This window comes from Sceloporus undulatus, chromosome 4 (assembly GCF_019175285.1).
Source record: "Sceloporus undulatus isolate JIND9_A2432 ecotype Alabama chromosome 4, SceUnd_v1.1, whole genome shotgun sequence".
Taxonomy (NCBI): Eukaryota; Metazoa; Chordata; class Lepidosauria; order Squamata; family Phrynosomatidae; genus Sceloporus; species Sceloporus undulatus.
Window position 1 is genome coordinate 35,903,543 of NC_056525.1, and position 13,993 is coordinate 35,917,535.

General features: G+C 36.7%; 1 protein-coding gene across 1 annotated transcript in view; it reads left to right on the forward strand.

Annotated features, from left to right (window-relative positions):
* PTPRT (protein tyrosine phosphatase receptor type T) overlaps positions 1-13,993 on the forward strand; it is a 771,767-nt gene that overhangs the window by 590,778 nt on the left and 166,996 nt on the right. Inside the window, exons 13-14 of the mRNA XM_042464568.1 lie at positions 6,120-6,156; positions 12,450-12,506. Of these exons, the coding sequence (XP_042320502.1) occupies positions 6,120-6,156; positions 12,450-12,506 (94 nt within the window). The remainder of the gene's footprint in view (positions 1-6,119; positions 6,157-12,449; positions 12,507-13,993) is intronic.

Genomic DNA, 13,993 nt, shown 5'->3' on the forward strand with positions numbered 1-13,993 from the left:
CATAGAGTTGGAAGAGACTGCAAGGGCCAACCAGTCCAATCCCCTGCCATGCAGGAAATCACAATCAAAGCATCCCCGACAGATGGCCATCCAGCCTCTGTTTGAAGACCTCTAAGGAAGGAGACTCCACTACACTCCAAAGGAGTTTGTTCCACTGTCAAACAGCTCTTACTGTCAGGAAGTTCCTTTTAACCTTCTCTTCTCCAGGCTAAACATATATCAAACATCTCAGGGTAGGGGAGAGAGAAACATATTTAAAAGAGAGAGAGAGAGAGAGAGGGTCTGGAAACCATGTCCTATGAGGAACGACTTAAGGAGCTGGGGATGTTTAGCCTGGAGAAGAGAAGGCTAAGAGGTGTTATGATAGCCCTGTTTAAATATTTGAAGGGATGTCATATTCAAGAGGGAGCAAGCTTGTTTTCTGCTGCTCCAGAGACTAGGACCCGGAGCAGTGGATGCAAGCTGCAGGAAAAGAGATTCCACCTCAACATTAAGAAACAGTGCACAGTCCAACTCGCCTATGGCACCCTGAAGACTAAAACTGAAATGAAGTCTTATCCTGACACACCCCAAAACAAATATAGCACTTGAAGTAGAAGGCAAGGAGGTCCATGATCTAATTCAGCTGCAATTTACCACGCTTGTTATATAGCTGACTATTAATTAAGCTCTTGTTCAGTGCAACAATCACCATTAATGTTAACAAAGAGCATGTAACAGAGTTTTCTATGTAAGAAAACAAAACGGTAACAGTGCAAAAATCATATCCTCTTGTTACAGCTTTGGGAGAAAAAAAGACTAGATTTTGATTGTGTAGTACATTAATTTGAAAGGAAAGTTTATCACAATTTTAAGATGAAGTACATAAAAAACAAGAACAACAAAATTTTCATCCAAACTATACTCTATAGGCAGGAATCACATGCCACACAGATACACTCATATTTGCCAAATAGCAGGACATGATTGGCCTTACATGATGTATAACATTATATCCAATGTACATCAGTTGTCCAGAAAGTTTGGTTCTCTACATCTCTTATGAAGAAGTACAGTTGTCAGCTTGCTTGATTTCCTTGGGTACACATGACAGATAACATTTATCTAAACGCAGTTATTGATAAGGCTAAATTTAGAATCGGAGGAAGTCAGAAATTGGCTGACTTATTTTAATTTAATCTGAATTATCTGATAGTGCTTCTTCTCATGCAGAAGGGGAGCAACTGTGCCAGAGCTTGTTCAATGCAGAACTTATCCTTCAGGGAGGGGATATATAGGGACTGAAATTTCAAGTGACTCACTGCTCAATTAATTGCTCCAGGAGTCACTATAAGTGTAATAGTTCTCATTATTAGGAACAGCTATGCTTAATGGATGATACCTATATTGCCTATGATGTTAAGTGAGCTCTACTGGGTTTATTTGTTCAAGGTTCTCTCAAGAGTTCTTCAAAAGATATTTGAATTTCTTTTAAGAGTTATCTTAAAAGGCCCATGTTCCCCCCGCCCCCCGCTTGGCATTGTCCTGTCCAAACAACACATGCCAATATCCCTGGGTAAGGATTGGGTCAGGATCAGGCCCAATCCCAACCCAAAAGGTCCTTAATCCAAAAGACCTATGGTATCCTGCTCATCTGATTAGGCCCTGAGAGATTATTTCTGGGGTTCCAAAAACTTTAAATCTCACAATTCAAATTAATGGCCAATAGAGGGGTTATTTATGTTTTAGGTTGGGTGGGCAACTGAGGAGACAAATGTTCAGGTTGGTTACTAGAGTCGGCCCTTCTTATACACAGATTTTTTATACACGGATTCAAGCATCCATGATTTGAAAATGTTAAAAAAAAAGTATAAATTTCAAATATCAAATCTTAAGTTTCCATTTTTTATAAGGGATACCATTTTGCTATGTCATTATATTTAATGGGACTTGAGCATCCAAGGATTTTATTATCCACGGGGGATCTTGGAACCAAACCCCAGCGTATAACAAGGGTCCACTGTATTTGAAGAATGCACTTTTAAAAAACCTTTTAACTGTTTTTGGTGTATTTATTTTAGGGCTTTTTTGTTTTTAGTTGTTCAAAGTATTTTTTAAAAAAAACACAAACTAGAAAGAGTTAACACATATTTGCTTTTAAATTTTATTAAGTATTAACAAATTCAGATAACATACTAGTACCCCACAGGTTTAATCAAATGGTTTTTATTTTAAAACATAATGGATTTATTTCAAATCCTTACATTTATTTTTATATCATTCAATATTATTTTTAAATTGATTATTATTTAATTAAACTCATTAAATTGATTCTAGTATAAATCTACACTAATAATGCCAAACTGATTGATGTTGGGATTTTCAATTTAATTTAATCTAATATACTTAACAGCAGAGGTAGACAAAGCATAAGTTAGCTGGACACAGCTGGAATTCTATAATTGCTGGTGGGATAATATTCCATGGATCATAGAGACATCAAAATGGCTATGCAGTGGCTGCTGACATTAGAATGACACCAGAACATGTTGGGGGAGTTTTCTCTTTTTAATTAAAAGTTGCTTTATTAAAGGATTCAGTTGCTTTTTTGGGTATAATTACCCAACAAAATTTACTGTTTCCTTCAGTAATTGCTTTTAGTTTTAGCACCAGGGAAAGACCTTCCCCTTGGAAGACTCCCTCTTTTCTATAAAGTCTACAGACTTGGAAGGGTGTCCTTTGTTTGACTTCCAGTAAATGGCCGGCAGGAGAGCAACCCATATAATTGGCTGGATTTTATGGATATAGGGAAATTAGTTGAATTCACATTAGTTGAAATTCACAGTAATGTTTATACATTCCAAAGCCAGATGTATTCTTCTGAGAAAATTTGTCATTAAAAATCCAAACATTGAAATGTTCATCTTTACAAAACATGAAAATAGTAAAATTGTAGAATCATAGAATTGGAAGCGATCTTAAGGTTCATCTCATCTAGAACTCTATAAATGCAGGAATCCACAGCTAAGTATCCCTGACAGATGGCCATCTATCATCTATTCTATAAAAGGAGAGTCTACCAACTATTGGCAGATGCTTCCACTGTCAGATAGCTTTTACTGCAGTGTCTGACTGTTTTGAATACACTGGTCCAGGCACCATTCTCAGTAGAAAATAACCTTACTCCATCTTCCACATGAGAGTCATTCATAATATTGTTGTTCAGTTAATCGATTGTTCTTTATAGGGCTTATTTCCAGTACCATTATTATTGCCCTGCTTTGGACACATTCAGGATATCCTTTTTGTAATGAAGTGTTCACAACTGGACACTATATTCTGCAATTGGAGACAGTATTTTTTTAAAAGCTTTAACATCACATAACAATACTCCAAAACCACATTTTCACTCATTGGAGAGCTGTAGGGTCACAATTACTTTGAAGAATTCTAATTCCTGATCCCTAATGTACAGTTCTAAATATTCTTAAAGCTTTCACGAGACATGTTTGAGGGGAAAGAAATCATTGGTATCAGTGCCATGAGATAAGAAAATTGTTTTTGAAGTTTCTTTAGTCCATAGAGAAAACATTTGCCATAATGAGGTGCTATTGAAACTGAACAATATTTTAAATCTTTTAAATCTACTATTAAGATATAGCAAGCTACACTGCAATGCCATGCTGATGCTTGCAAAATGTATCCATATTAATGAAACCCTGTTGCATACTGTAATCTATGCAGTATTTATTACACCAGAGACATGTACATGGCAGTGTAAGAACATAAGTGAGAAAGAAAGCCTGCAGCTTGTTACCACCTGACAAAGTAACTTTTCAGAAGCACAGAGATATATTATGATGTGCAAGATGGTCTTGTGCCAAAAGGGGATGAGCTATGTCAAATAATACAGGGGGGAATTCTGAATACATCATAAGACAGATTCACTAGAGAAGGGATGAAGATAAGTTTTCTGTAAATCAAGAATTGGGATGGGCATTAACCATCATCTCAATATTGGTTGTGGCAAGGAACATTTGAAACTAATGCCTGCTTATTGGTTAACCCTGTCCTTTCATATTAGGTCCCTTATGTTCATACATAATGAATATATTTCCTAGGTACCTTTTGATCTCTTCTCATACTATTTTCTTTGTTGCAACAAATGAGGGTGTGCAAGTCTGTCAAGTTAAACTTTGCTTAGATTCTTTTGGTTCATGTTAAGTTTTCCACTTCAATCTGCATACTACTTTATTTCAGTTTCACTGTGTATATGTATAGCATATTGTAGCATATTATCACGCACATTTTCCAGAGTATTCTGTTGTAGGCATTTGGATACTTTTGTGTACCATTTCACTTTTAAAACTATATATTCCTTGTTATTTTTGTAATGTGTAAAATGATTTCTGCATATATTTCCCCCCAAATATACTTATTTTTCTGCCCACTTTTTCAAATGTGTACATTTTACATATTAAACATTTTATTTGGGTGGACTGTGCTAGAAATCTCAGAATAATAATAATAATAATAATAATAATAATAATAATAATAATAATTTATTTATTTACCACCTTTCCAAAAAGATCAAAGCGGTTTACAAAATAACAAAAACACATAAAATTTACACAAGCAAATAAATAAAATACCAAAACAGTGCACAATGTATACAAACTAAAATTCCATCCCTCATCCCTTTACTAAAATACAACCATCATTGTAGGTTTCAAAGTCTAAATCAGCGGTTCTCAACCTGTGGGTTGCAACCCCTTTGGAGGTCGAATGACCCTATCACAGGGGTCACTGAAGGCCATAGGAAAACACATATTTCCAATGGTCTTAGGAACCGAGATGAAAATAATTTTATGGTTGGGGTTCACCACAACATGAGGAACTGTATTAAAGGCATTAGGAAGGTTGAGAACCGCTGGTCTAAATGTATTCAGTGTATGTTAAATTTCAGAAAATATAGGTTTAGTAAGTTTGCATTGAAATGTGAACCAAACAAATTTTTCATTCAAGCTTATCAGAAAAAGATCCTTTTATCTTTTTAAATGTAAATATAGGTTTTTTTTCAATCTTGCAAAGAGTTTGTTGGCTCTCTTCACCCCTGTCCATTACCTGTCTCTTTTTCAGTTCATTCATATCCTGCAAATAATTTCCCCCCAAACCCTACCAAACATAAGGACTGCTTTTCTCTATTTAACTCTGTCTTAATTATCTTGCTGAAATCTTGCTGGGAAATATATGACATGCCCTTTTTGTCTAATTTATGTGGAAAATTCACCCACAATGTCTGCACATCCAACTCATTTTTGGATTTTTTGCCTTTAATAGCTGTGTAGAAGACAGAATTTCAGCCATCGTTGCTTTTTACCCAGAGACCATTCGCACTACACAGTTATCGTGCTATTATTCCAATTTAATTCCCATTTTTCCATACAATGGAATCCTGGGCTTATAGGTTGGTGAGATACTGGACAAGTCTGGCTGAGAATTCTAAATACTCCTCCCAAAAGGAAATGTTGTGATTCACATGCTACTCATATGGGGTCTTGTGCTACTGCATTATGACCTGTTACAAGTGTTCAGACGATGAAAATGCAATGATAAGGGAGATAAGAGAAAAGCAGCAGTTTTTAACATTCTGAGTTTTTAAAGTAATTAAAAGTTAACTGGTTACTTTTGGAATGTGTGAAAGCAAGAACAGTACAAGAATACAATTACAACAGGACTTTACACTGGGGCCCTTGGAACTCTAGCTATCATTAATTGCATTAAACTGTGACCTACATTCATCAATTTCCATAACATGTATAAAGCTGTATTTCACATGCCAATTTGAATACCTGTGAGTTTACTGTTAGCATACAATACCATACAGGAAAGAAATATTGCTGTGTTACTCAGTTATGAGAACCCATGATATTCCTGCAGCAGGTGTACATCCTAGAGAGAAAATACCTGGATCTTGTGTGATATGCTAGTAATGACTGTCTATTTATTATGCTTAAATATGACAGTCCAAAAAGGCACTGTGTGTTTGATTGTACATCAAACAGAGTGCTACTTCTTAAATTGTGTGTAAATGGAGAAACAATCACACCTGATGCTTTTCTGTATTCTATCTATTGCAGGAGACTAAAATCAACTGTGTCCGATTGGCCACAAAAGGTATGTTGAAGATCTCTTTCTCTAAGCATGGTGCTGATATGGGGGGCAGTCCTTTGTGCGCCTTGGGATTCATAGTATAACTACACCACTGAGTATACCTATCATAGATTATTTTGCCTTTCTGTTGTTACAGAATGAAGTGGCTACAAATTTCAAAATTGTTTATGTCATTTAAAATATATGTGGTTATTTCAGAAAAAAATAAAATAAAAACAAAACAAAACATTGGATGAGTGTAGTAGAACATCTCTCTTTGGTTTCAGCCAGATGGATCATTCTAGTTATGGTTTAAATTCCCCAACATTTACCCTTTTCATAATTTAAATAATCATTTAAAAGGTAGATCTGCAGTATTCAAGTCAGGTTCCAGATATTTTAATTAGGAAGCAGAGATTACTAGTTTGAATAGTACTTCTCCAGTGTCCTTGACAAGAAAGACTTGAGATTTACACTAATACAAGATACAAAATCAGTCCACTGGTCACACACCAGTGTCTAGCTTTATCCAAATGGAATAGCAATACATTGTTAAAATAATACATTTGTCACCCTTCAGTTTAAATGACAAAGTTGTGACTCCTGTGGGAAAGCATTATAGGTGTCCTAGTATGTTTTTTTATTATTATTATTATAGCTGTTCTTATGAGCCTCCTGAGAATGAAAGAGAATTATCCTGGAGGTACCTTTACCAGCAAAGGTGTCAATAGAGTAATTTATTTATAACAAAAAGGAGAAGGGAATAATTTCTGCCAGCCAGTTCTACTTACTCAGTAAACATGCCCTTGAACACAGTTGAAGAAATGGGGGAAAGTATGTAGCTAAAAGACCAACAGTTATCTGTTGTCACATTTTTACCTGGACTTTGCCCTGATATCATTCTGAATAACATTCTTCTATAGGCCTCTTAGCATAAAATTCCAGGGCTGCATCCACACTGCAAAATAATCCGGTTTAACACAACTTTAACCGCTATGACTAAATGCTATGTAATTCTGAAAATTGTAATTTGTTGTGGCATCAGAACTCTCTGATGTCTCACAAAACTCTAATTCCCAGAACAGCATAATATTGAGCCATGACAGTTAAAGTGGTGTCTAACTGTGTTATTTCTGCAGTGCTGATTCAACCTAATGCCAATGTCACAGAGAAATCTTAGACCTATAAGAATAACCAGTGTATTCTGAAACACGAAGGCTTTTTCATCAGAGCTGTCAGACTGTACTTTGAGACGATCACTTTCCCCATAACATCTGTCCTTCACACAGACAAAAAGAATTTCCCCATGAATACTTCTCACACATGACTGTATTTTTTTTTCTTGTATACTTCTGGGGCAGTGCAGGGGAGGAAATACCTGGTGAACATAGCATACATCTATCTGAAATATGCAGCCATATTTATAGCCAAGCTTGAAATCTTTTACAAGGTACCTGTAAAACTATGGATTTACTTGTAAAAGTACCTGAAAACTAATTGAAAAGAAAAGAGGAGTTGTAGAAGGCTTGAAATTCTTGTGTGACTCAGATTAAATTGTACCCAGATATATCCCTTTCTTTCTTCTGTACTGCAGAAACAATCCCATTCAACACCATTTTAACTGACATGGCTCAGTGCTATGAAATTCTGAGAACTGTAGTTTTGTGACACATTTAGCCTTCTCTGTTGGAGATCACTGGTACCACAATACACTACAATTCCAGAATTCCATAACTCTGAGCGATAGCAATTAAACTGATGCCAGACTGGATTATTTCTGCATTGAAGAGGCAGCCAATGTCTTCAACAATCTCCCCCTACATACCCTCAAAACATCTTCCACCTAGTGCAATGGTTCCCAAACTTTGGTCCTCCAGATGTTTTAGACTTCAGCTCCCAGAATTCCTGACTGTTGGCCAAGCTAGCTGGGGCTTCTGGGAGTGGTAGTCCAATACCCCTGAAAGATCCTGTTTGGGAATCACTGATCTAGTGGAATGCAGAAGAACTTTAAAACTATTGGAAGAGCACACTATTTTTCCAAAATGTTAGTGAGAGAAGCACCTGGATGCAGCAGAGAGTTAAGAGTATGTTCTCACCCATGGAGAATAACACCTGATGCCTGAAAATATATCCTATCATGGTATTTGTTCTTTTCTTATCAGTATGTCAGGAAAAGGAGACACTGGGAGGAAAAGCAATAATCCCTTTCTTCTTCCACCTTACTCCCTCTGTTTTTCGCACAGTTAACTGTTGGGAAAGTTACCAGAGTGAAACTAGGTTGGAGAGTGGGGCACCAACAAGAGAGGAATGACAGTGACAGGTCTGTGCATTGTCTGAGGCACCTTATTAGGATTGGAAAAATAATCCAGGCCTCGAGTTCCCTCTAAGAACTCAGATCATATATGTGTCCAAAACGGAACCATTTTGTAGGGCTCCCCAATCTGCAATAGGTAGGGTAGTCACAAGTAGCAGCCCAGCTGACTAGTGAAATACAAGGGAACCTGGCAGAAATGCTGTTGCTGAAATCTTAAAATGGTAACACCTGCTGCTATAAATGGCTTACACTGTTGCTGTGAGAGTATGTCATCCTTTCATTTTTTGTTATTCTTGTACCACAGAGCTGTTGAGTATACTGCTCGCACTCCTGCCATGCCTTTTTTCCTTTCTACAAGTTCCTTGTCAGTCTGTCATCTTAATTCCCATGTGTGGATTAGAAATGTTTCACAGAGCTTATTCCTACTGTGAATTTACATTATACATTTAAGAGGCATTGGACATACGTTAGAGCAAGTTAAATATACTTGAATGGCACTGAGGTCATGTACTTCAACTATAAATGTGAAAAAGTTTGAGGATATTTTTAACACCCTCTTCACAATTATGTCCATGTGGTTGGAGGGGGGGATAATGTGTTGAGTCCGACACAATATTGAGGCTGCACCCACACTGCAGAAACTCAGTCTAACACGACTTTAACTACCATGGCTCAATATGTGGAAACTGTAGTTTGTTGTGGCATCAGAGTTCTCTGACAGAGAAGGTTAAATATCTACCAAAACTAAAAAATCTCAATTCCATAGCCGTTAAAGCAGTGTCAAACTGGATTATTTATGGCATGTGAATACAGCTGTAATCTCACTTGGTGCACAGTGACTATGGGGCTGTACAAACAGCCCTGAAGGGGTGGCCTCCAACCGCCCCTTCTTCAGTTGGATTAAGCCCCAATCCAGCCTTTTGAGGGCGCAAAAAGCAGCCCCTTTTTGTGCCTTCGAAAGGGTGCCATAGCTGCAGTGGCACGGCTATATGGCGCTCCTTTGGATGCAGTGCCAGAGGCACACCATGTTGCCACATGTAATCTGGAGTGGCGCACTGTGTCAGGGAGCCCTGGGGGGCAGAGTCAGGCATGTGTCATCCAGATGCTATACCCCGACTGTGCCCCCAGGCCAGCCTTTCAGGCCAGTCTGTACAAGGACTCAATCACTACTAAAGCCCTGGTATATAAATTCATGGTAACATATGATCAAATTCTGCATGTGTTGGAGTGTATATCTTCCAGTGAGTGGTTAAGAACACTGAAGAAATGAGATGAAATGTTAAGAAAATTAGAATATTTATGTGCAAACTGGTTATCTCCAGCTTGAATAGTGAGGTTTAAATTGCACCATAAATATTGTTAGATTGTCCATGGGGGTAAAATATGGTCACATTTAAAATATGAGAAGGCAGTCCATACATATAGGAACATTCAGTGTTAGCATAGCAGTGAACAGTTCTGACTTGAAATAAGTATATTGTGAAGCAATATTCTAATAATGAATCCATAGTTCCCTTTCTTGTTTCTCTTATTCTATAAGATACAGCGTGGATCCAGACTGGTTAAAAAGACAAAAGGTCCCATATTTCATTCCTGTTCTTTCCATTTTTATTTTCAGATGCCAGCCGCAGATGCTGGCGAAACGTCAGGAATAAACTCTTCTAGAACATGGCCACATAGTCTGAAAACCCCACAAAAAACAGTGTAAACTGTGATTCCCACCAATTCCTGTTTTCAAATTATTATTATTATTATTATTATTATTATTATTATTATTATTATTACTAGAGAGTTCAGATCTTAGGGGCTCTACAGATCACCTCTAAGGGGTGGCGGGATCCTGGCCCCATCAGGGCCACTGCAACCTCACACCGTGGACCCAATCCAGCCTTTGGAGGGCACAAAAATGAGCTACAAAAAGCAGATCCTTTTTTGCACCCTCCAAAGGATGCCATAGTCACGGCAGCATGGCTGTATGCTGCCCCTTCGGTGATGCATCATCTGGATGCAGTACCAGAGGCGCTCCATAATGCCATGTACCATCTGGAGTGGTGCACGGCATCATGGCGCCCTGGGGGCAGTCATGATATGCGTCATCAGGTCTTTTGGGCCGGTCTGTATAAGGCCAGAGTTTTGGATTTATTGTTTTGTTTTATTTTGTTTGATCCTTGGGATTTGGGAACTGAGTTTAAATAGCTAAATTCCAATAAATTAACTTTTGACAGTCCAGTTGTGGAAGACTTCCACTAACCATGAAGTTGGTTGCAAAATTAAAATTTCTACTGTGGCATGTTTTACTGAATGCTTAGTATTATCTTTACTCTTGGGATAAGTAAGAAAGTATTGAATCTACTGAAGTAGCATAGGACCACATCTCTATTTGATATTTTAGTGGTTATAATTTTAATGTATCTGCATGTGATATATGTGTGTGTTTGTATACCATGTGCTTTTCCCCTCCTTAACCCTTTTTGCATGGATTTGTTACTGCGCTTACTATGTTTGAGCATGAACAAAGGGACTAAATAGCATATTTGAATTCTGTTTGCTATGATAATAAATTTCTTATTTTCCTGGAATGACACAAATCAAAGAACAGAAAAACATGGTAATTCATTGCCAGCAATTTTATAAGCTCTTGACTTTCTACCATGCTATAATGTTGTACTTGTCTGTTTTTACATTTCCTGTTTTTCCCAAATGAAAACATCATTTATTTATTTTTTACTTACCATAGGCTCTCTAGGAACTTCATTTTTTAAGCCAAAAAGAAAATTGAAATGTAGTCCATTAGAATAGGAAGGGTACTGCATTCACCACCCAGGCATTGCTTTCTAGAGTTCTGTAGTAGTACAAATACTTCATAAGACAGGATAAATCCATACTATACAACTATACCACTGTTGTGTTTATATCTGTAGTTTAATTTTCATGGCTTCATTGTACAGAATCCTGTGATTTGAAGTTTGGTGGCTTTTTTCCACCTCAAATAGGAGTGGATTTTTTCCATTCCAATTTGGGGTGGAAGCTGACCGGACTGGGGCCGTGGCATGCAGTTGCCATGCCCCCTCCCAGCTTTTTCAGGTATGGCGTCAAGCCACTCCGTTAGGGCTGTCTGTTTTGGCCCTATGTTTCTGAATGCCCAAAATTTAATAAAGAAATCTGTACCTAGACTGAAAGGTAAAAGTGAAAGTTATGCCATTGAAGTTTGTGTACATCTTAATTTCTTCCAGTCTTTCTTTATGAACATCTAGAATTTATCAATAATGTTTTATACAGTCACAATTTCATTCTTACCTAAGAGATCTGTGTGTTGTCCTTTGTTCTGTGGCTGCTTAATATTTAAATTACATATGCAATCCATAAAATAAAATAAAAACCCTACACTTTCTTTTATATACTCCATGTATTTGTATCCACCAGCATACTGATCCTGTTTAAGTTATGGGAAGGTGGGAGTCTACTCAAGCTAAAAATGGCCATTAGCCAATATGTTTTCAACTAAAATGTGTATCATTAGTTTAACAGGCATCCCTTTAAAATAAGCTGATAATTAAATCCCAGTTTACCAGTTCTCTGCCAGGAAATTTTAATTCAAAAAGGATTTTAATGAGTTTTTGCCCCTTTAGTTTCTTTAACGATATGTGCTTTATGTTCTTTTTTTAATTTGAGCTATTCTTTTGGCATGAACTGATTTCCCCCCTCTTCTACCCAAACAATATATGTTAGTATTGACACTTTATTAGTGAAAATTGCATCTTCTTGCTAAGGAGAAAACAATTACCTCCTGTGTTCTCAGACCATGTTTCATTAATTTCAGCACCTAATTGAAACTAAGGCAGAGGCTCATAAATGGTTCTATATCTCTCGGCGTTCATTTTTCTGAGTGCAAGTTATTGGAATTAAAATGCAGTTTTACTAAGTGGCACATTTTTATTTTTATTTTCCTTTTTTCTTTTCTCTCTTGTGCATGCTGCCTGGGAACCGTTTTCCTTGTTCTTAGCAGTAATAAGTAGGCAACAGGTGACCACCCGAAATCCGCCCAGCCTCATGAGCACAGGTGATTATCAGTTCAGGAAAGGGAAAGAGAATGTAATATAAATGCAAACATTTTGGCACTCACTAGATTGTCATGTCATATTTTGCCTGCATGTCAAAACAAGTATGATGTTGGTTTGATTTGTTTATAGATTTCTTAACAGTTTTACACTAGGCCAGTACAAACCCAATTTGAATGTCTATAAGCTCTAGTTAAATATTAAGTTCATGTTGGATTGCTACACTCAAAATGATACCTCAAACTGTCTGGGAATAAGCATGCATTACAACACTAGCCTTGCTACTTCATTTATAAAATCAGCTTCTAAACTTCAAAAGGTGTATCTCTTCTTTTTCTTTTGTTCCAAAATTGGAAATGTTTCTAGTAAACCAGAGGTTGCAGGCCAACATCTGGAGAACAGTTATAATAGACAGTCAAAACATAGCTATGGTTTCTGTACATTTATTAAGAAATGTCATTTTAAAAAGGAAGAAAGAAAATAGATAAGCTCAGTGCTGAATAAATAACTTGTGAAGATAAGAGTGATACTATGAAGTATCTCTAGGGAATCTCTGCTGAAATGTTGGAAAATATTAAATGAATTTATATCAAACCAATTTTCTATTTATATACAGTTTTCAACTTACACGTATAGTTTTGAATTTATATAAGAAGATTTTTGACAATATTATTAATTCTGGTTTCTCACATATTAATCTCATCTACTTGAAATATATGAAAATATGATCGTAGAGCTACCCTATAACATGGAAGCCAGTGAAGTAGCCCTTGGAAGTACAGGACTGCATTGTTGAAGGTCTAAGATTCCATAGGTTTTAGAATTTAGCTAAAGACATGAAGTCTACATTCTGTCCAGGATTCTAAACCAAGTTCATTTTTATCTGTTTATATTAATGGAATTTCTTTGGCTTGTGGTTAGGCATCTATGCCTTTAAAGCCACCATTTCCAAAACAGTATTCCTTTCCCCCCGAAGTATAAGAATAAGCAAGCTTGAACTTCTTCTCTGAGACTTGAGATCTTCAAGAAACACCCCTGGCTTCATTAGCTATGAAGTTCTTCATTGATTCTCATTATTATAACAGTTATTAGCTATTTCCACACATTCCTCATACTGGATTGGCTATAATATTATTTGTTATGCAAGAGTGAAAAAATGGAAATATTCAGAGAGGTAATAAGGTATCTTGATTGTTCACTGATGGGTTGAATGTAGCAGGACTCATGATTAGAGATGCAAAAATCTGCTGCCCCCCCCCCCCCCCCCCGCACACACACACACATTCAATTTCTTTAAGTCTCAGGTTGTTTTGTTGTAAATTCAAAGTTTGAAAGCAAATTGAAATGAAATTTCCTTCATTTTTCACTGGCCAAATTCAGTGTAGCCTTTAACCTGAGTGAATAGACAGTGTCTTTCCTCCTTTCATTTTATTTAATGAAACTCAGATTCTTTCCAATATTGACATTATTTCAGTTTCAGAAGTTTGAA